This window comes from Mustela putorius, unplaced genomic scaffold (assembly GCF_011764305.1).
Source record: "Mustela putorius furo isolate JIRA1106 unplaced genomic scaffold, ASM1176430v1.1 tig00000145_pilon_pilon_pilon, whole genome shotgun sequence".
Classification (NCBI taxonomy): domain Eukaryota; kingdom Metazoa; phylum Chordata; class Mammalia; order Carnivora; family Mustelidae; genus Mustela; species Mustela putorius.
The window spans coordinates 49,506,681-49,530,290 of NW_025421294.1; the positions used below are offsets into that span (position 1 = coordinate 49,506,681).

General features: G+C 41.7%; 1 protein-coding gene across 4 annotated transcripts in view; it reads left to right on the plus strand.

Annotated features, from left to right (window-relative positions):
• Positions 1 to 23,610, plus strand: part of EBF1 (EBF transcription factor 1) — a 386,396-nt gene that overhangs the window by 227,495 nt on the left and 135,291 nt on the right. For all 4 annotated transcript variants that reach the window (XM_004737712.2, XM_004737713.2, XM_004737714.2 and 1 more), the window contains exon 7: positions 16,184 to 16,265. In XM_004737712.2, coding sequence (XP_004737769.1) covers positions 16,184 to 16,265 — 82 coding nt within the window. The remainder of the gene's footprint in view (positions 1 to 16,183; positions 16,266 to 23,610) is intronic.

The following is a 23,610-nucleotide window of genomic DNA, read 5'->3' on the forward strand; positions in this document are numbered from 1 at the left end:
GTTAATTATGTGACTTTTTCCAGTACTAATGCGATAATAAAGTACTCTAATTCTGCAGAGGCTTGTCACAATCCCAGCTAAAGCAGTGACCCTTCCACTAGGTGAGACCGAGAAGCAACTTATAAAGCTTTCTAGCAAAAAGCAAGAAATCATAGTTAAATGGATTTTTTTTTTTTTTTTTTACGCTCTCCATGTTTAGTGTAGTGCCATGAGACTGTTGGTGAATGGACTGTCTTACTTGAGGCAAAGAAGCACTTACACTTGCTTTTACATTTAGTTCCTAAGGGAAGAAATGTGAGCAATTCAAGAGTATAAATAGCCCAGTGCACGATTCTGGTACAACGACTGATCGCACCAAAAAAAGATTGTACTTGGAATGTTGGTGAAATTTCAGACTTTAGGACTTTAATCTTACAAACATTTATGAGCAGAAACTTGTGTTAGGGCAACAGAGAAACAAAAGTTGATTGTTTACAACATGATAATTATGGTGAGAAAATGAGGAGAGGTTTGGGATATTTGGGACACCAGGGTGGTGTCCCGGTACATGGGATATTTGAACTGGGTCTTGACTGTTGAGTAGCTGTTTGGATGAGAAGGATGGGAGAGGGAAAGAGGAATCAGGCTAGGAGAGAGCTGCAGCATGTGCAAAGATGTAGAGCTGGCATAGCAGAGACAGTGTGGAGGGAAAGGAAAAGTGGTCCAGTGTTGTGGTCGTGGAAGCTGGGAGGTGACTCAGGAGAAAGAAGGTCACAGGGGTAGGTTAGGTCCAGATCATGAAGGAAAGGGGTGCTACAGAAGTGGAAGGAAGCTTTAATTTTTTTTTTTTTTTTTTTAACAGAGAGGCACGTGCACAGATTTTTAGCACACAATGTCTAAGGACAGAACAATCCAGGAGGTGCCAGAGCATATCCGTTGGTGCACCTCCCAGCTGCACAGAGAGCCTGGGTTCCTAGAGAGCCTTGTTCTCACTTTCAGAACACAAGCTGCCTAGGGAGACTGCATTTAAATCTTATCGATGCTTGCGGTGCCCTGTCAGTTGGCAGGCAAGTTATCTAATCTCTCTGTGGTTCAGCTGTATTCTTCCTTGGCGAACTGGGTGGTGGTGGAGGGTGGATGGGTGGGTGGGGGGGATTGCAAGGCTACACTGAGAATTAAAACAAAGCAGGCATCAAACACAGTATGTGGCGCATAGTAAACTGTAGCTATGCTTTTACTCATTACTTCTTCTAAAGCCTAACACTTGGTAAAGGATTCAACTAGGCTACTTGGGAGCAGTCTTCCCCCTAAAAAGAAAGTCAGCCATGGTCAGAAGGAAACTTGTACCCTGAGTCATCTTGGTTAAGAGTCATCACATTAGAGCTTGCACACAAACTTGATCCCATCCACAGTTCAAGGTAAAATACGGGCAATCTCCTATTTTCCCAGGCTGTGGGTCCCTTTGAGGAAAATTTATCATCACCATTATCTTTGTAAGGAAAGAGCCTTCTTTATTAAAATTAGACTCAAAATATGCTCTGGGTTCAGGGAAATGGATCTGGAAGTAGACTGAAGTCCCAGCAGACCCAGTGCTCTCTCTCCACAGCTCCTGGCCCCAGTTGGGGGTGGGGGAATTGTATCAGGTTTCACGTGGTTGCCATCAGCAGCAGCGCCTGGAGTGACAGATGAAAACTCAGGGGGAAGACCCAGGGACCTCTCCTACAGCCTTTCATACCCACCTGCAGCCTTTTCTCAGCATAACTGTCCTTTTGTTTTAGTGGGAAACGAGTCATTTATCACCATTTTATTTCTCTTTCCCTTGTGGTGTGGGTCTTCTTTCCATCCCTAAGAATCTAGCTTTGAGTCAATTAGGAAAGACGTTAAAGACCAAGTGTGTCTATTTTGGGCAGGGAGCTCCCATCGTGGTCTTAAGTCAACTCAAGGTGGGTGCTTAAATATTTTGGGGACCATATTTATGTTTATCTGTCCCTCTACAAGAGGATCTGGCTAGACATACTAGGGAGAAAATCCTGTCCATTAAGTCATTATTAAAAGTCAAAAAAATCAGAAAATTGGGAATCCCTCAGGAATCCATACAGTTACTCGTCCATTCATTTAGCGAGTATTTGATTATCAGATGCCAAGCGCTGTCAGGTTCTGGGTAAAAAGTGATGGGGACTGGAGGGGGCCCATTGAGGCAGGATGCAGGGAAGGCATCCCTGGGGAGGTGATGTCTGTGGGAGACCTAAAAGATGAGAAAGAACTTGGGCCAGATCCTTTCAGGGCTAGGGTGGGGAAGAGCTGGACATGTTTTTGGAGGTGAGAGGAAGCCCCCATGGCTGGAGAGCTTAGGAATTGGAACAGCGGCTGCCGCTAATCAGCTACCCTACCCCTACCACATCCTTCAAGGGTTTCTTGAAGATTAATTGAATAAAAGTTAGAAAATAAATATTTTCTAAGTGAAACATGGTTTTAAAACTGTAGCCTGTGTTTGTTTGTTTTGTTTTGGTTTTTTTTTTGGTTATTGATTTAGAGAAGACTGGATAACTCTTTTTCATCGGAAGAGGTTTATCCTTATAATACCAGAAGCCTACTCTAATCACAGTTTAATTTCTAACTGCGTCCAAGGATAAGCAGTGAGCCCAACGGTACAGTCTTGCTCTCTGTTATGAAATGGATCCTGATTTCAGATCCCAGTTCTGGCATTTACAGTTGGGCCTCTCTGGCCTCAATATATTCATCTATGAAATGGGGATATTATTAGGACTTAACTTATGGGTTTGTGGTAAGGACTCATTGGACTGATTCCTATAAATGCCCCGTCTGGCACGTGCTGAGTGAAATGGGGGCTTCTTATGTGAAAATGGGAGTGATTCTTGTGTCATTGAGGCCTGACCAGATTCAAGGGTCCTCCCAGTAAATGTAAGAAGGAATAAGAGTTGTTTATACTGGGTTGATGGTGTCTTCTTTCACGGAGGAAGTTCCAAACTGCTGACTTTTGAGGCCACAGACTCTTCAGAAGCCGGGGGTGGGGTGGGGGGGGGAGGAACCGAGTCAGGTGTTTTGTTTCCTGCATGCTTAATTGGTTGTAAAATGCTACTAACCCTTACAGTTTCTGATTGAATTAAGTGCCCTGGGAAATCCAGCTGTGAAGAGAAGGGCACGGGAGGCGTTCCCTGTGTCTGTCTTCACTGTCTGCGGACAGCCTCATGCTGGTGAACATGCACCACCTTCACTTTTGCCTCCAGCTGCGGACACTTTTCCCAACGTCTCCCTTCACCCACATGTCAGTTGCCCAAGGTCTGGGAGAAAAATCAAGCTTGACCCCATCTGGATTTCAGGTGACAAGATTCTCAGAAATAACAAAACAAAAGAAAACATGCTACTGCTTTAATAGCAAGAAGTACTTTTGTTATTTTAATGAGAGAAGACCCACTGAATGGAGAAGCAGGTTCTCTTACTATAATTTTTTTTTTTTTTTTTTTTAAACTCAAAGATGGACGCAAAGAAAGCCCAGCCCTGGGCTCACCGACAAATGAGTTGCTGTTCCTTTGGTGATTACAGTTTAGAACGAGAGAGGCAAACTGGGACCCCCTTTTCCAGATTTGTTTTTTCTGACCCTTATATCGCCTGGAAGATTGGCAAGTTTCACCCTTAGCAATCTGTGTTTCCAGCTTCTCTTGAAGTGGGAGGCTCTGGGAAAACTGTCCTCGTGCTCTCCATGCAGGCAACTGGCTGGAGAATAGCCAAGGCTGTCCATTGCAGACAAGGTGGTGGGTGCACATCTATGTATATGTGTGGGTATATCTATATGTTAGTGACTAAGGGGGAGGCCATAGGACGTTGAGGTTGTTGTATAACCTAAAGTTACCAGGGCTCGGCAGATGAAATATTCTTTTTTTTTTACACACACCTTTTGGGGCCCACCTTTCTGCTTCCTTCTCAGCTCCATCATTGTGTCAACAGCTCCCTCTTCACGTTTCCACCTTATTTGGAGGGAACTGCCATATACCCTGGGGTACGTTCTATTGCAGATTCATCTCTTAGCGTTTATAAGCAACCCAGCCTTATATCTTTCTGGGTTCAACTCGAGTAGACCAGGACTCAACTGGTTTTTAGCCCCTCAGACAAATAGCCTGTGACTTGCTTGGATTGGGCCTGATTGGCTGGACTTAGGTCACATGCCCATCTCTAGAGCCATCGCACAGCTGGGGAATGTGATGTTGGGAGGGGCCAGACCTGGATGACAAGCACCACTCTTGTCCAGGCTTGCAATGAGCTTGTGCTGCTGCAGTATAAGGACTCTTGAGTGACGGGGAGGAAGTGTTTTCCAAAAGGACGATAGAAGGCAGTTATGAAAGTGGAGAGGATGGATTCTGGGCAGTCAACTCACAGACTCCTTCATCACCCTGTGAAAACTCTCAGAATGGACCATTCTGCAGAAAAGTGTGTGCAAAAACTTTGGATACAACATTCAGGTGTTCAGGTTCAAACCCTAGTAGACCATCCATGGACTCTAGGTTAAGAATATCTGCTCTAGAAAATTTCTAAGGTCTCATCCCATTCTAGTATTCTTTGTTTTATTAAGTTGTTTTTTTTTTTTTTTACCAATGTTCATGATGAAAGCTTCTTTGGAGTTTCACTTCCAATGTTTCTGATGTAAGCTGTTAAAGAGTGACGCATGGTAGGGAGGGCAAGGGAGTATGACCTGTGACTACAAAGCACCCCCAGAAAGACCAAATTGTGTCATTGTTCGTCTACAGTATTGCTTTAGTTTCATTTTCCATCACCATCCTTATGATATCATGATAAATAGTGCTTAATAAAGTGTCAGACTCCATTTTGCATTATGATTTTAAAATGATAAATTTCTTCTTATATTTTTATGGACTAGAACACGCAGACTTATTGGATCATTATAATATAAACTGGAATAATTTGGAGCTCATGAGATTATTGTCTGTGCTCTGTGGGTATGATGCTCACTGGTCATTTTTATTTGGAGACTGATCCTGAGCTTTAAATCCAAATTAAGGAGTCACTTGTTTTTGTCTGAACTTGGCTTGCGTGATGTGTAGGAATGTGATGATTTTTTTCCATGAAAGCCATTGCTCAAATTAAATTTGTTATCCCTGATAGTGTGTGAGCACAGAAGATGGGAGGCAGCACCTGGTGATGCTGAGATGGGGACCAGGGGAGGCGTGTCCCGAAAAGTGAGCAGACAAATGGAGTGGATTTTTGACAGGGTGCTGATTATTTCAGCAGGTTTCAAAAAGAGTTTTCATCTTTAGCAGGACTATGCTTTTTCTCCTGGGACACAGCTTTTCAGCTGATGGCTTTTTTCATTTTTATTTTTTATCTTTTTGGTAGAAAAGTGAGCTTGTTTCTTTTCTTTGAAACAAAAATTTGTCAAATATCAGCTTACTCTGGCAACCAGAAACTCCTTTCTTCTCTGTGGTTTGTGCTGTGAATGAGGTAGGATGGCTGAGGAAATTAAATTTTCTTCTTACTCAGAGGTGATTTAACATGTTTCTGTGCCTAGTTTCAGTGACACATGAAGATTTTTTTTTTTAAGGTTTTATTTATTTGAAAGAGAGAGACAGAGATAGAGTGAGCATGAGCAGGGAAGAGAGGGGGAAGCAGGCTCGCTGCTAAGCAGGGAGCCTGATGTGGGCCTTAATCCCAGGACCCTGATATCATGACCTGAGCTGAAGGCAGAGGCTTAACCCACTGAGCCACTCAGGTGCCCCAAGATGTTTATCTCTTTTCTGCAGTTCACTATTTCTGATGCTTAACACTATCAACTGCTTTACTATCAACAACATTACTGTTGATTTTTTTAAAAATAAAGTAGGTATTAATTCTCAAGGTCCAATGTACATGAAAATTATTTGAATATCTTACCCCCTAACTTACTGCTACCAGGCAAGTTTCCCAGATAATTCTGATGCCAGTGACCTAGGAAGTATACTTCGGTAAGCTTCCATAAGAGCAGGGACAAAGTTGTCTCTGTGCCTCTACTTAGCACATAGTAGGGACTTAGTAAATACTTACTGAATGAAAGTTACTGAATGAATAAATGGATGACTTAAGGAAGTAGGCTGAACCAAGAAATAGCAAACCATCAAGAGCTTTGATCACTGGGATTTCAACAAAGTCATCAGAAGGGTATGTAGAATTTTAGAGAGAAGAGATCCGTTTCATATTATTAGTTACATGTCCTTTTGTCCCTTTGGGTTATGCTTAAGTGTTTTAAGAACAATGGCAAGTTTAACTTACAGATAATATTTTAAACTTTGATGTTGGGAATTTTTTTGGAGTAGGAAATTGAGGACATCCGTGATGTGGAATCTGCCCAGTTGATAGTCTTTTATGAATTATGCATATGTAAAACTAATAAATGATCTACATTTTATAAAGTGTGAGATGGATAGCTCTTAACTATTCTCATTTGAATTAACGGGCAAATCTAGAGGATAAAGACTTTGGCAAAGACACTCATTTTTAGTTCTTAATTTATCCATCACAGTATGAGAGCAACTTTCCCTAGGTTCTGTGCTGAATGATACTTCAATTTTTATAACAAGAAAGTTGTTTATTTTTCTTAAAGTAATCCTACTTATAGGAAAAAATCAAAAGAAGAAAGAATCTTTGTGCTATAATTCAAAATTACTGCCATTAATATTTATAGACAATTGAAGTCAGATGTTCAATTTTCTGTTTTCTGTATACAGCCATACTAGATGCTGTGGGGAACAGAATGTCACTCTAAAAGGGTCTGTAGTGTCATGGAGAGTCACAGGATTACTTAAGTAACTGGAGTATGAGATGTGAAGACCAGTTGTGACGAGAGCTGTAACAGAGTGGAGGAGAAAGTGGTTAATTCTAGCTGGGGTATTTGGAAAGGTTTCATGGGCTCAGGGCATGTTAGCAGCATCTGGAAGGATAAGTAGAATTATAGGAAGCTGAGATGGTGTAGAAGTAGGGAAGGCATTTCAGACCCAGGAATGCAGCCTGTGGTGAAGGCAGGAAGGAAACTTTACGTTCAGGGTATAGGATGGAACTCAATGGGACTGACGCAAAGAGTGCTGGCAGGTGAGGGGGGCCAGTGTGTCTGGAAAGGAAGAATCTTGCCATCTATAGGAACTTTGAGAGATTCATGGGTATTCAGCCTTTCTTGGCAAATGCTCAAATATTCCATCATCCTCACAGTCAAAAAGTTTTCCTGGAAGTTTGATTTTAAGTGCATTCCTCCTGTTTTATTTTTCTTTTGGAGGAAAACTTGAACCAGAGTAATTGTGATCTTGATACAACTGGTATGAAGGGGGACCTAGTACACGTTAGGCTCAAGAAATATTTGTTGGTTGTTTAATGAATGGCACTGAATGTTCATACTTGATAACATCTTGAAGAAAGATGGAGTGTCCAGAAAAATCTCATATGCTTCAGTTACTATGAATTTGAACTTTTTGATCTCTCTCTGACGTCTATCACCTCCACAGGGCACACTCATATTGAAACCTTTTGAGGACTCAGGAAGAAAAGTGAAATTCTAACATGAGATTCTAAATGTATCTGCTTTCAAATTTTAAACACGTAGGTGTTAAACAGAGGGATGTCACAAGCCTTTGATTTTCAACCTGTGGCTTTCTGTCTGCAAAAAAGACATTCAAAGATAATGACTTATGACACTGGTATCTACATAATGTATAAATAAACTCTTGAAATGTCATTGACTCCTCCCAAGAGACCCAGATTATATTGGTTTTGCTTTAGCCATCACTCTCCCGATTTGGTTTGGCTCTATTACCAGATCCACCCACGGACTAGGTCTTCCTTAGAGTTCAGATGCATTCGAAATAGGCAAGAGTGGTCATGGGCAAAATTGAAACATCAAAATTTATAATTGGGAATATTCTAGTGACAACACGAGGCATTTTTATGCTGACTTTATCTCTAATTTTGAATGAATCTGGAAATGATACTAAGAGTATAGTCAGATATGGCCAATGATCTGTACTGCCATAATATAATTTGAATGAATACAAAAGACTGTAGTTTAATGGATATGGTCTTTGAAGCCAAACTGTATACATTCAAATCCAAGCTCTACCACTTACTAGAGCTAGGGAATCCTGGGCAAATTACCCAAGTATTTTATCTCAGTATCTCACGGTTATTGAGATAAGAATAGAATTAGTTCTTCCTAGTGTCGTTGTGAATTAATACATGGAAAGCACACAGAACAGGGACTCCACATCGTATGTTCAGGTGTTTGCTGGAATAATGACTAAGTCATTGAGAGGAGTCATTGAGACTCCTCTTATCTCACTTCTTCTGCTTGGCTTTTCGGAGTGTGTCGTTGTCATTAAAGCAATGTTGCCACTTGCATTTATCTCTTTCCCCGCCTGGAGGAGGATTTGTACTAGTGACCCAGGATTCCCACACCTGATGCCTGTCTCAGATGCTGTCCCTTCGTCTGCAGGAGTTCTGTGCTGGGTGATTCCTTGGCGATCATGTTCCTTGTAGTGAAAGCCGTTTATGACCTTAGTCTGTCCCCAACCCTGAGAAGGACAAACATACCCTTGAGTTTGTTTCCTGCCTCATTCCTGCTGTGGATCAGTCTATGAGGATGACTCCAAATGTCTGCCAAGGGCCAGTGTTTGTACCTTAATACATTTTAGGCAAGAAACACTTGGCACATGAGTAGTAATCGTTGTATAAGAGTATCCCTGAAGACGAACGCCTTTTCTACAACTCCCAAGTTTACAACTCCTTGGACGTGTCATAATTTCTCACTTAATTTCCAGTCAGACCTTGCAGCAGTAGGTTATTAAGCTGCCGCCCCTTTCTCCATGTCATTTCTAAAGAATTGCGATTTATTCTTTCCCTGTTGGCCATTGGTTATTTGTCTCCCGTCTTTCCCTTCTCACCATCCTGATGCTTTTTCCGAGTTTTCAGATCTGACTTCTAGCATGAGGAGACCCATTTGCAGTGAATCCTTTTTCTTAAAGCTATTTTTAAATTCTTGGGTCTGCTGCTATTCTATCCTAACACTTTTTTTTTTTTTTTTTTTTGTAAATTCTTGCCGCTAATTATGTTCTTCCATCAAGGCCAAACTCTGAGGTAATGAATGCTTTACACGTTGATCATGTTTGTCCTTTCAGACTGAGAACACTTTCCAGAAATGCCCAAGATCTGAGGGATCATGGCCAGGGGAAAAAGTAAACTCCTTGAAGTCAGTGGTCAGTAATACGGGTAGCCACATGCTCTCCCCTTGGGATCCCCAAGATAGTGCCACAACTTGGTACCACTCCACCTTCCACTGTGGGGAGAGAGAAGAGAATTTGCTTCGTCCGCAAAGAATCCCCTCCGTCATCATATTTCTCTCTTTCTTCCTTCCTTCCTTGCCTCTCAAACAGACCTGCAGGGGTTTGAGTCAAGGCAGATCCTCTCCCAATAGTGCATTTTAATATCAGAAAAGGAAAGAAGGTCAGCCGGGTGGTGAGAAACCTTTGCCCTTATACAGGTTTGGCCTCCTCAGCCCGCCCTTGTGGCATCCTTGGGATTTTGGCAGACTTATGGGTATCATATTTTCACATGGATGAACTGTACTCTACAACTTCTTCTGTGTACCAGGAACCCAAAAGTGCTGACATTGAAAATACAGGTTTTTGTTTGTTTGTTTGTTTGTTTGTTTGTTTTTCTAGCTGTTTTGGCTCCCCTGTTTTCAAGAGAGATCTGTTTTTCATGGTTGTGACCATGGGACTCTTGTTTACCTCTCCATGGAAGAGGCTCATGGGGTAGTGATGGTGTTTCTGAAACAGCCCCTGGCAGCATGAGAGGTCTGGGTAGCAACAGCTGCTTTCTGGTTAAACATTTTCAATTTGATAGAATACTTGTACTCCTGGAAAGTCTTCCTTGGTTGTATCTGGGCGGTAGCTTTGGTCGTGAAGGCAGGCAGTTCTATGTTGTCGAGGCGAAGATGATGGAACAGTCTATGGAAAGGACTTCTCCAAAAAGGCCCTTTGATTTGTGAGGCATTTCCCTCTCTACCTTCCAGTCAGTATGTGTGGGAGCAACTTGAACTTCACACAGAAAGGACCCCACAGTTGTTTCCACATAGCTGTTTCCTGTGCAGGGGCAGAGCGAGCCTCCGTGTCCTGAATATCTTTAGGAAAGATTATCTGCCACATAACCATCTGTGGGCATAAGTCAGAGAAACTTTTGGGGAGCCTTAAGACTGCAAATGGGGGTTTTATGTCTGGGTTTAGGTGTGCCTTGATGCTTTGCTTTTCCAGCCTAGACATTAGGACAGCAGCTGAAACATCCAAACGTGATTTTTTTCAGAATTTGTGTGGGGGAGGTAAAAACTCAACCTGCTCACCCTAGATCTACTGCAATGCTTTGCATAATATTTAATGATGTACAAGCTGTTGCCTAATGGTCGGTTTTACGGTGTGCGCCCTTCAGTTCTGACTAGCCGGAGTCCTCCATGATTTAAGCTGCTACCTCCCTCCTTTATGTGTCTTGGCCTTGGGTAAAGCGGCTCTAGTCATTATTGTCTCTCCTTGGTTTCTTCTTTTTCCTTTTTGTAGGTCATTCAATGAAACCTATAGTTCTTGTCGGTCACATAGGTCTTTGCTTCTTTTCTTAACCTTAACATTCCAAGAGAAAAGAATCCTTTTTGTATCTGAAAACCTGAACATTCTTAGTGCTGGGTAGTGAGCAGTTGCCAGAAATAAATAATGATCCCTTTTTCTATGCTGGGTACAATTTAAACATTTCACATATGTTATTTCATTCTCAATGACTCTCTAAAGTGGGTTCTGTTATTTTCCCCATTTTACAGATGCAAAATTTGAGACTCAGAGAAGTTAAGTAATTTATCTAAAGTCATATAATTAATTGAACAATAAAGTTAGGATTATGATGAATGCCACACAGTGGTGCTGGAGAGAAGTATTGTTATCCCGATGTTTTAATAAGGCCACTGAGATTCAGGGAACTGTAGAAATTTATTCAGGCTTATCTTATCTCCAACCCAAGTTCTTGCTCAGCATTCTCTATTGCCATTTTTATTGTAGAAAGTTCTCATTTCTACCCCCTTGGAGGTCCTGGATTCTGTTTAACTGAACAGATTAACTGAAAACTCAACATTCAGAACTGGGTTCTGAATTCTGTTTCATGTGCTAGGTATACAGAGATGATTTTTATTTGTTGTTATTTTATATCTTCATATAGCTGGAGTAGGATCTGTTGGCTAATCAATGAATTTTCCTTTTGGGGGAGCCTAGAGGTAACTTTGATACCCAGTATTGTGCTAGTCAAATGGAAGGATACTCAATATACCGACCATCAGTTGGTAACATGTGATACAAGTAAACCATTGAATAAACAGTTTTGTTCTACAAATGTGTGTGTTTGGTTCAGTTAATATTCAATGATGGGCTAATGTCCTACATTAGCCTGATTGATGAACCTAGACACAACTTTTAATAGGATGTCACTTTGAGTTTTATGACTGTCACTTCCCTAATGGAGGTAGTAGACTGAAAGCTCAATAATAGCTCATATGTTGAGCCCTTATTGGCTTGGCTTTTGGAAACCTAACATTCTCTTAAAACAAAATCATATGACTAGAAGCCAAGACATGTGGACTGTAGTTCTAGCTATCATAACTATTATACTTGTGGCTATTATCATGTCTCTTGATCTCTCAATTTTCTTATATGCAGGGTGAAAAAGTTATACCAAGTGGCAGTTCAGGTCACTTGTAAAGTCTTGTAATTCATGGAAAAAACCCTTATACTGTAAGAAGTCCTTTGACCAATATAGGGTATGAGTTTAGTTTTGACTGTAGATAAATATTTTAGTTTTGTTGAGTCTTAGTTTTCTTGCCTTTTAAATAGGTTGATAATTCCTGGCATGCCTAATTTATAGGACTTCTGTGGAGCATTTGGTGAGTCCCTCGAGATAGAAGTGCTTTGAATCCTATAACACACCGTATGAACAGAAGATATTATTCATATTGAAAGTTAACAAGAAAGGTGTTGGGTTTCTTGCCCTACCCCTTCCATCCCCGAAAAAAGACTGGAGTTTGGTTCTGGTTGGGCTGTTTCCTGGAGTTTCTGGAACTCCTTGGAACTCCACAGGGTCAATAGGGGCTTTGTCCTGCCTCCAGTCTGTTTCCCACGGTCGGGAGAAGGCTGCCACACTCTTTCTCCTGACAACACTTTATCAAACACACCCGCCACACAAAATGTGGTAATTCATGAGACAAAAGTGAGGTTTTGAGTTACAATAACCTCTGCTTTGTTGAAAACCCCCTCGGAATCTGAGATCCTCTCCATAGGTCAGCAGACATGTGTGGGTCCTCCGTTTAAAAATGCCTTAAAAACAGCCCGATAAATCATCCCCCAAATGTGTGTGCCACGTCTAACTCTGTCTCTCAGTGGGGATATTTTTAACTCCTACTTCTAACTCCTCTTGGTTCCTTTAAGGAAGTGTGATCCGAAAGGGTCAGGCATTTGGCATCTACTTAGGGGAAACTTTGAAAGAATTCCTGACGCTCCCCCTGGGGTAAGGCTGGCTCTCCCCAAAAGAACGGGCCCTTCAGAGCGTCTTTGCCACATAAGGGCTTGTGTGAGGCCCCAGGCGCCCGTTGATGCCGTCTCTTCCCTGTGACAGATGGTCAGGACTTCAATTTCAGCAAGCAATCCACTGTTGAGAGGGCGGGGGGGAGCTTCTGCCAGCATGCCAAGTGACAGGGCAGCTTAGGGTAACAGGGATCTGGGGTGTGCCCAGCATAGCTTTTGTGCTAACGATGGGCTGGTGACAGGCGCCGCGCCCCTGCTCATCGTTAAGGCAGAAGATCCCCTGCTCCCTTGATTCTGTTTCTCTCTGGCAGAGCTAGTGTCCTGTTTGCTTGTCTTTCAAAATCCATTTTGGCACCAGATGGCTCCCCTCATGGTGGCTAGCAGTTGTCTGACTTGAAGATGCCAGAGGGTGTGCTGACAGCTCCTTCTAACACAGCCTGTATCTGGCTGTCGGGTCTGGGCTCAAATGTCTTCAGCACACCCCTGCGGCCGTATTATTGACCCTGAGGAACTGGGGGTGGGGGGCCCTGGAGGGAGGATGTCCATGATGTCTCCCTCCACAGTATTTATGCTACTGGTAGGGAATCATAATGCCAAAATTATTCTTATCTCTATGGTTTCACTTATACACACACTTATTAGTATAAATGCCATTGTAGTACCATGACTCTCAATGGTACCATTAGTACTAATATCAGTACAGCACTACTTCTATTATTACTAAAACTACTGTAGCCTAGTGGTTAAGGTCACAGGCTCTGACCAAATTTGGATTCTAGGCTTGGAGTTCCTAAGCTTTGGGCAAATTATTTAAGTTCTCTGAACCTCAGTTTCTTCATCCGTAAAACAGGATTAATACCAGAGGTTACTTGGGGGGTTAGCTAGGGAAAATGTGTTTGAAGTTCCTAGAGCTGTGCTGAGCACAGGTTAAGTATGTCATACATGGGAGCTGATGTTATTGCTGCCATAGTCACCATGCTTACCAATGCCTGGCAGTCTCACAGCTCATGCCTTCAATCACCTGATAAGGTAGAGCCGGTAACTGTAAGTTTACAGAGAAGGGGTACAGAGAACTTCAGTTACTTATCCAAAATCACACAAGTTCAGCTATTTATCCAAAATCACGCAAGTCAAAGTTGGGATATGAACCCCATTCTGGGTATTTCTAAAGGCTGTGGGTTACGGATTCTCACTGTTACTTTAGTGACAAAGAGTCCTCTCTTGAGGGTTGGTGTGGCTTTTAAAAATGCCCTTCCAACTGGCTTTACTTGAAAGCCAGTTTTCACATTTCAGATGTCTTTGGCTTTAACCCTAGTAAGATGGCAGACCCATTATCCTTGGATTTCACCACCTTAGCTTCTGAAAGCCGTTTTTGATCACAGGGCCACCCAGCATTGGCCTTCTGAGAGCTCAGAGGAAAGGACAGTACAGAGGCACTCGGGGTTGTGACTCCTCCTCAAACCTTTTCCCTTCCCAAGTCTGCCCTATTGAAAGGGGACATGAGTCAGGATCAGCTGATGGCCCCAGGGAAGGACAGAGCGGATTCCATTTTACAAATTTGGGCTTCAGTGGTGTCCCATGAGTCATTTCTCTTGTACGGAATGTTGGTGAACTTTGGCCTCTGTGGAGAGAACCTGAAAGTAAGGTCAAATGATTATTCAGAGGCCAGCCTTTGTTGATAGGCAGTTGAATGATGTTGAAAAAGAGTCATTTTAGGTAAACGTTTACATTATATATATTTTTAAAGATTTTATTTATGGGGGAGAGAGAGAGAGAGATGAGCAGGGGCAGAGAGAGGGAGGGACAAGTAGACTTCCTGCTGAGCAGGGAGCCTGACGTGGGGCTCCATCAGGGACCAGGGAGGAGAGAGATTCTTCTGGGACCACGCTCAGTTCAGTATTCAGAAATCGTTCAAACTCAGTGCAACTTTGTACTGTGTTCTCATTTCTGAAGACCCCTGTGTTAGTTGCTTAATAGACTTTGTGCTCAGAGCTAAATTCAGACTGAGGCATCATGGCGTAATAGTTTTTCACAGATTATGTGTATTGAGGTGGGAATTTTATACTCCAGAGCAGGCTTGAATGGGAGAAAGGTGAAGAAAAGAAAATCCCTACAAGAATTTAACTGCCCAATATTTTAATGCATTCTAATATTTTTGGAAAATACGTGGGCCTGATAGCCATAGGCCTAAAAGAAAAAGGGGATGGAGAACTCAGGGTGGGTTTTATTTTTATTTTATTTCTTAACATTTTATTTATTTGAAAGAGAGAGAGAGGAAGAGAGAGCATGAGTAGAGAGAGAGGTAGACAGAGAGGGAGAAGGTGACTTCCCACCAGAGCAGGGAGCTTGACATGGGGCTTGACCCCAAGACCCTGGGACTATGACCTTGGATAAAGGCAGCTGCTTAGCTGACTGAGCCACTCAGGCACCCCTTAGGGTGGTTTTTAAAATGCTTCTTTCCCCAAACATGGGTCAGTGGAGAACGAGTAGATTGCCAGCATGAATGTCCTAATAGGACCTTTGATACCTGCTGTCTTTCTGTGACAGACTTTAAAAATTACAACATAAGAAATAATTCAGGGAGTGCCTGGGTGGCTCAGTCAGTTAAGCATCCATCTTTTGGTTTCAACTCCAGTCATGATCTCAGGGTCCTGAGAGTAAGTCCCATGCGAGGCTCCTTGCTCAGCCAGGCGTCTGCTTGAGTTTCTCTCTCCCTTTTCCCCTCCCCGCAATGTGTGTGTTCATGTGCCCGCATGCCCTCTCTCCCTTACACACAAAATAAGTACATAAATCTTTATAAAAAGAAATAACTCAGAAACCTATAAGGTGGCCATCTAATTTATCACCCACGATGGGGCACTTTTCAGAGTTAAAGTGGACACTATTAATACGTCCCCTAATATAGCCGGTATAAACCAGGTTCGTTCCTGGCAAATTTTTTTTTTTTTTGATCACTCTAGCAAGTAAAACACATGGATCTCACTTTAGAACAAATTCAGGTACCAAGGTGGCAACAAAGTTCTTATTCAGTCACGAATAGCTTTTGTCTACAGTAGGCAATATAAGAAAAACATGCAGGAAATATTTGAGAAGTCAAAGGACTTCAGTCAGTATGTGAATCTTATCTACTTCTTGTGGGTACTACTAATTAAGGTATTTTATTTGGAGGTGCTAAAATAAAAAGTGTTTACCATCTCCTTATATTCATCTAACATGCATTTTGCTGGTTCATCATTTGTGAATTTATGGGGCTTAAATTACATGTTGTTGGAACCATGAGTAATTCTCAGGCAATTATACCCAATTGGAAACTACCTTAAATTATGGTGAAGACCTTCCCTCTGAGTAAAAATACTTCCTTGGGGGCTTAATTCTTTTGTGAGATCTGTTGGCAGCACTGAGAGTGTTTCCTTCATAGAGAAAGTCCAGCTTAGATGCAAAACAAGGGCTAAAGCTTCAAATAAAATATTGGGTCTAACACCTTTCTAAACATTTCAGAAGATACGTGGAGAACAGAATGTATAACCTAGATGTGACTTACTACTTTTTTTTCCCCTTCTGTGTCAGGATGGAAAAGCTAACCGTGATGATTTGTTTCTTTACAGGTTCTTCTTGAAATTTTTCCTCAAATGTAACCAAAATTGCCTAAAGAATGCAGGAAACCCACGTGACATGCGGAGATTCCAGGTGGGTTTGTCTTGTCTTTCTTAAATCTTGATAATGGCACGAATATCAACAGAGGGTACAAAAAGTCTTAGGCAGAGGAAGATACAGAGTCTAGTTATTTCCCCAGAGGTGAGGAGCAGGTGAGACTCCTGGTCCCCCCGGTCTCTGCACTCTAGGAGTTGTTTTTATTAGGGGAGCATCAGAACCAAACCACCTGCGGTCATTGATTGAGACAGTGATGTCCTCTGGGCCCAGTTTGGCTTCCTGAATGGACTCACAGACTTAAACCACTGCAGGTTAAGTAAAGTACATAGAAATGATGTACTTTCTAGAATTACATCCTCTTCTTCCTTCCTTTCTCTCTGTTGCCCTCTCCCAATTTTGGAAGTTGTCACAGTAATTGTCTATTAAAAACAGACCCCCTGATGCAGCAGGGCACATCTAGAGTGTAATATGGGTGACCCTCAGTTCTGTGTCAGCAATGTCCTTGGATAGACCGTGTGAAAGTTCTCAAGCACCAGTCAGATCAGCCACCATTCAAAGCATGAGGGGTGTGTTTGCCTCATATAATTACACATTTAGTGACAGAAGAAGATGTGAAAGCAAAGTGTTAATTTTGAAAGCACAAAATGGTAGTTAGGTTTTAGGAAAGGTTGCTAAGTTCTAGATACTGGCGCTTCTCAAAATCGAAAGTGTCAAGAACCCCCCAGAGATCTTGTTAAACTGCTAATTGAGGTCTCCGGTGGGCCTGAAACTCTCCATTTTTAACAAGCTCCCAAGCGATGCCAATGCCACAGACTGCTTTGAAGAGCAAGGTTCTAGACTTGTGTTGCTTTCCATCTAATTTTATGGGTAACTCATTTGCATGGTCAACGTTAGTTGTCGTGCAATATATCAGAGTAATGACGCGTGTATTCACCCATATGGTCTTTCAGTGAAAACAGTCTGGTGTTGAAAGTATACTCTTAGGTATAGCCAGTCAGCTTTAAGTGTAGATTGAAATGTATGGTCTCTGAGAGGATCTTGAAAAACTGCCCCCTCTGATGGGGGAAAGGTTATGGGATGATTCTGAACACTGATTTTCAGACGTCAAGATCTCTTTGTCTCCTAGACGATACTTTTTTAAGACGTGAGACTTATTGATCTCACAAAAGAACAAATTCAGTAGAAAGAAGACATTTTCTCCCAAGAACCTGTACCACTTTTGTAAAATCATCTTGGCCTCACCACCTATTGTCTTGACGGAGATGAGTACAGAGAATCCCTGAATCTAGTTTCCTGGAAAATGTTTCTCCTGGCTAGTTACTGACCCCAAGTTAGAAGACTTGAGTAATCTCCTTCCCACATAGGACTTTTTTGTGTGTGTGTTGAGATGGAGTTGGCTTTGCTGCTAAACGACACATATGATGCCCCAGTGTGTTGCTCCATGTCCTGCAACATGAGGTTGGGTTTCACTATAAAATGTTTTGCAGCTTGTTTTGGTCTTGGGATGAGCCATAGCTTGGTCCCTTGACCAAGCTTGGGTTAGGAACAAGGCATATCCAGGCATGAACCAATTCATGTCTAATAAACATGTCCAGTAGACACATGTCATGCCTTATGAATATCAGGATCCACTTTGCTCTGCTTCTCAGGGCAACAGACTTAGACGTGCACTTTGGTGACATTGGGAATCTAAGAGTATTTTTGTAAGACTTCTGGGGCCTTATTTTTCCCTCAATGGACCTGTTAGTGAAATGTCTGAAAGCCTTAAATTATAGAGATGTAGCTCTCATAGGAGATGAAAAACCACCTCAGTCTATTATTTTTGAGTATCTAGAAAGCTTTATTTTTGCAGATAGTTGTTCTTCATTTAGTAGAAAGGCTACTGAGATGAGGGGTGGCATGAATTGAATTTCTGGAGAGTATCAGTTTCCTCAGCTCTAAAATGGAATAAAAATTATGATTCTTCTTATTTCACAATATATAAATGACAGCATTTGTATGCATAACTAATTTGCAAATAATAAATAGAATTGTTAGCTTTTGGGGAAAGTACTTGTAATACACAAAAACTGGGTCAGTATTTCAGTACAGGGTTTCTCAATCGAGGCACAAGTGCCATTTTAGACTAGACAATCCTTTGTTGTATGTGGGAGGGCGGATTTGTCCTACACACTGTAGTATGTTTAACAGTTCATCACTGGCCTGTACCCGTAGAGGCCAGGAGAGAAATTACCTCAGCCCTTAGCCTAATCATGACAACCCAAAATGTCTCCAGACATTTGTAATGTTTTCTGGTTGGGGTGGGGCTGCAAACTTACCCCTACTTGAGCGTCATTGGTCTAGTCTTATACCTAATGGTTTCTGACAGACTCTTCCTGGTGACAGTGCTATAGTCCCAAAGAGTGCTCTTTTTTTATTAAGCATGAGAACTGCCTGACCCAAGGTCCATATGTCCTTCAAATACATGTGTTCTTCCTTGTGAGTCTCCAACCATCCTAAAGTAGGTAGACTTCTCTAAATAGGGGCAGCAACCTTGGCCACTACAGAGCTAATTTTTGAGTTGAAGAAGAGCTCTGTCCATCAGCAAGGACAAATTCCTTACTGGATCTCAGATTTAAGCAGATTTGTCCCCATCACCCCGTCATCACTTTCTGGGAGAGAATAGAGGGAGCCTATGGCAGAAAGAACATTAACTCAGGGTTTTTTGTTTTTTTGTGTGTGTTTTTTTTTTTGGTACACATTTAATTAATTATAATTTTTCCACAATTAGCACATGGTTTTATGCATGTAGGCATGTGGATGTTTATGCAGTTGAGGAATGAGTTAAAATAGCACCTCAAATATCCTTACCAAACCTTTCTTTGTTTTCCCCAGTGGTGTTTTTTTTTAATATTATGGTCCTGTATGTTTCTCTGCATCATCTCATGCTGGTAGCCATCCCATCCTTCTTGAGCCCATCTTTTCCTTGGATTCCACAACAATATTCACTCATTCTCGGCCTCCTTAAAGGGATGCTATTTGTTTTCTCTCCTGTATATATTGAAATTCCCTAAGTTTTCTTTTGAGATCCAGATCTTTTCCCACTTTGTAGGAATCTCTTAACTATCTCCTTCATTCTCAGCATATTAACCACTGTTTGGACACTCAGAACTCCTGAGTCAGGTTCCCTGAGACCTGACATCCAAATCCAGACCTAGCTCTCCAGCTGCCAGTTGGAAACTTCCAGGAACTTCAACTCACTGAACCCCAAAGTCCATTGTCATCACCTTTCTTTTCTTTTTTGTGCTTCCATCAGAATTTGCCTTCTCTTTCCGTGTTCCCTATCTTGGTCTATTTCCATTTATGTTAGGGCTGGGGAGATGACTGTTTATATCTGTGTCTACATTCAATGTGTTCCACATAGGTGTATATAAATATACGTGCCCATACATGTGCCTTGACATACATCTGTGGACATTGGCCATGATGGTGATAATGATGAAGCCAACATTTATTAGGTACTTATTATGTGAGAGATATCATGCTAAGTATTTTACATGAATTATCATTTTATCTTCACAATGTCCCTGTTAGGAGTGTACAAATATTATATTTATAAAATGTAACTTTACACATGAGAAACGGAGGCTTAGAGGAATTAAGCAATTTGCTCAAAGTCACACATCTACTAGGTAGTGAAGAGGCAATGATTCAACCCAACCATCTGGCTCAGATGTTACCTAATGTGGAACACTAAAAAAGCTGACCAGAATCTGTAGGGGGACACTTTTTGCCGAGAAAATAAGGAGGTCTCTCAACATCTGAGAGTCAGAGTGGCTCTCCATGAATATATGCTAGAACCTCAGGAAAGCCATGGAGAGGTGTTTGCCCTATAACAAGCCTGAAGCTACTATCTGCCTGAGGACTATTGGAATGCCACCAAAGTTCGTCAGGCAGAATGGAGTTGCATGGAAGTAAAAGAACATGAGCATTGTTTCTGAGCAGAGCTACAGTGTTGGCCATTTTTTTGCTTGTATGAACCTTAGATAAAGAAGCTGTTAACTCAGAAGATCGCTCTAGCTTTACTTAACCTATGGAGGCCTGGGTCCCATCTCCAGAGCAAGAAAGACCCATCATATAGATGAAGCATGAGTAAAGTGACCTCTGATATCTCAGAGAACTCTAGAAGAAACCATACGGAAGTTCCCAAATTTTAGGACTTGCCCAAGAAGGGGGAAATTAGGCTCCCCTGCAGCTCCCCTGGCTGAAAGCAATGTGTCGTAGAGACACTGGTTGAAGGTTACCTGTGAAGAAGACACACAATTTCCATCATTCCTCTCATAGTACCCCAGTAAGAAGTAGGTTTTCTGTTGCGACCGCCTTTAAGGAGGAATAAGAAAGTGTCTTTTTGGCATCAGAAAACTCTGGTCTATCCTTGACATCTCAATGTGGCTTTTCTCAGTTATATTGAAAACCTAAGACCTAGAGACATCTGATCGAAAACGTGCTCTCCTGACTATTAAGTGAGCTCTCTCCAACACGCGTGGCTGCCGTTTTTCTCTCATCTCATTTTGTATGCTCACCAGGCCACCCCGAACTTCATACAGCCACGCCAGAGCGTGTCTCCTCTGAACAGCAATCAGGGGCCTGTGTAGGTGACTGAGGAGGACATAAGAAAGGTTGTTGATCTCTTGACATGTAAAGACATTCTGTCAAGCAAACTCAGCCTCACAGCGGCTGAGCTTCTGGTGTGTAAACAGAGACTACTTAATTACACAGGTCATGTCAATTAGTGTGACCTTAGTGTTTTCAAGAAATTAATCACTTTCCACAGAGCTCGGCTGTGTCCATACTTTAAGGCATTATGGAATAAACCTTGTAGAAAATCTGGTATAGTCTTTTTTTTTTTTCCCCCTCCTTCTTCTTAACTTATGATGGATGTTTTCTTTTGAAATCCCCAGGCTGTGGCTAGGGTAACAAACTTGCTTAAAGACAACAGTAGATACAAGCTTCATTCAGTCCTGGTGGGTTTGAGGAAGTGAGGAGGAAGAAGGAGAGGGGGGTAAGCTGGGATGGAAGCAGCTCATGACAGGGAGAAATTCACTGTGACTAAATGAGCCTGTTTCTTCATCTTGACACTAAAAAGATGCTAATGTCGAAGGACTGTATTAAAACCATGTCTTGGGTCTGGCTTTTAACTGACAGGAGCTAGACAATTCCAGGTGAAGATTTAAATCCTTATCAATAGCTTTCCTTGTTGGGGCTGGCAGAATGAATGAGGATGGCGAGGGAGGGAACATGCATCGGGTACAAACTGTCATCACGCCAGATGACTATGGACTGTGAAGTAAGGTATACATTTCCAAATTCATCTTATCTCTTCAACAAAAATTTGTCCGTAGGCTACAAATCTATATTCATGTATAAATGTTAGATGCATGAGTGTGGATGAGTGTAAAATTAAGATATACTCCTTCATTCATGTGCGCATGCACTCAGTAGAATTTATTGACATGGCAAGTGGTAAACACATTGCCAGGAACAATAAAGACAGGGTGTTTGTCCTAATGAAGCTCCTATTCTAGTTGAGGTCTATTTGTTAGGATAATACTAGCTGCTATAATACATAGAACAAAGAATCTAATGGCTCCCACACCACAGGTCATTTCTTGTACACATCAAGGTACAAGGCAGGTGTTCTTGGTGGGTGAACAGGTCTCATACATAAAGTGACTTGGGGACCGGGACTCCTTTTGTTTTGTGTCTCTGCATCCCCTAGAGCCTTGTTGTCTGTCCATCCAACTGAAGGGCAAAGACTATATAGAGGGGACTCATGAACTTCTTAAAAACCCGCTCTTAGAAGTGACCCTTGTCAAACATGTCCATATTCTATGGGCTAGTAGTGTGTCCCCTGGCCATGTATAACCACAGAGCAACCTGCAAATGTCTATTTGTACGGCCCACACGGGACAGAACACGGATGTGCGGGTAAGAGATGCCACCAGCTGCTACGATGTGTACAGATGAGTAATTACAAATCATCAAAACTTTTCATTATTACTATAAAGAATATTAATAATATAAGAGAGAACACATGTGGGATGGGGGTAGGAGCCTAATTTAAAGTGGGTGACCAGGGAAAACTTTTGAGGAGGTGATATTTAAGCTCTGAGCCAAAGGGTACGAATAAACCATCCTGAGAAGGGCCCGCAGAGTCTTCTGAGCGGAGAGAAACTGCCAGCTCCAAATTCATGCTTATCTCGCGTTTATTGGAGGAGACAAACAATCTTCCTTCACTTTCTAGTCACTTGGAGTGGGGAAAGGAAATACGAGGAGAAACCACCAGGTTACCATCCCAAATCCCCACCAAAGATGTGTTCTTTTAAAAATGATGGCCCAGGAAGTGACAGTAAAAGGCAACTCTCTGCTCTTGTTTTTGGTGAATTCTATAAATTTTGGAGAATCCTTGTTATTTATTCAAAAGCCTACAGAGGCTCTGAATCAATATATTATAAGAGATCATCAGACAATTCTTAAAATACATGTCCTACCTCTGCAGTTTCAGTCTGCTTTTAAAAGCACTTAAATAAAGAAAGAAATATTTGTATCCTTTTTATTTCTCTCCACTGTCCCTTACCACCCCCCACTCCCGTTACATTGTTTTGACAAACAGCACATCTTGCAATTAAATTCTTTACCAACAGAATGCTAGGGACCCAAGCTGCAATCACTCTCTTCATACAGAATAATTTCAAGATGCAGCAGGCTGATTAATTATACTGAAAGCAGCTCTAATGATAGTTTCAGAATACAGGATTAATTCGCATAACATGGTAAATACAAATGGTGGATTTTCAACCTGATATATTAAACCATTATGGCTTGTTGGGCAAATATGTGTCTTGGCATGAGCCTTATGCTGGGCTTTGGCAGAAAATATGCATCACTGAGAAGGAATCCTTATGAACGCGATTTGATGACTGGTGGCTCTGCATTTCGAGGAAATAAATTTCTACATTAAGTACAGTCGCTATTGAAGAAATGTAAAATACGTGAAAGGATAGATGTTTAAAAGTGTTTGGTGTAGATCAGGGTTGCCAGTGGATATTGCTTCTGGGGATGCCTCTACTTAGTGAGACTTACCAACAAAAGATATTCTTTCACTTTTTAAGTTATAACTTCCTGAGCTTTTATTACATATGAGACACCGTACAAAGTGTTTTGCATGGATAATCTTATTTTTCCACTGCTCATTCCCTTGTTTACTTTCCTCCAAACAAGTGCATTGGCCTCTCTTAATTTCTTTCATTTCTCTTCCTCGGATACACCAAACTCATTTCTGCTTCAGGATCTTTGCACTTGCTATTCTGGCTTCGGAAACTCTTCTGCGGCTTCATTGAAT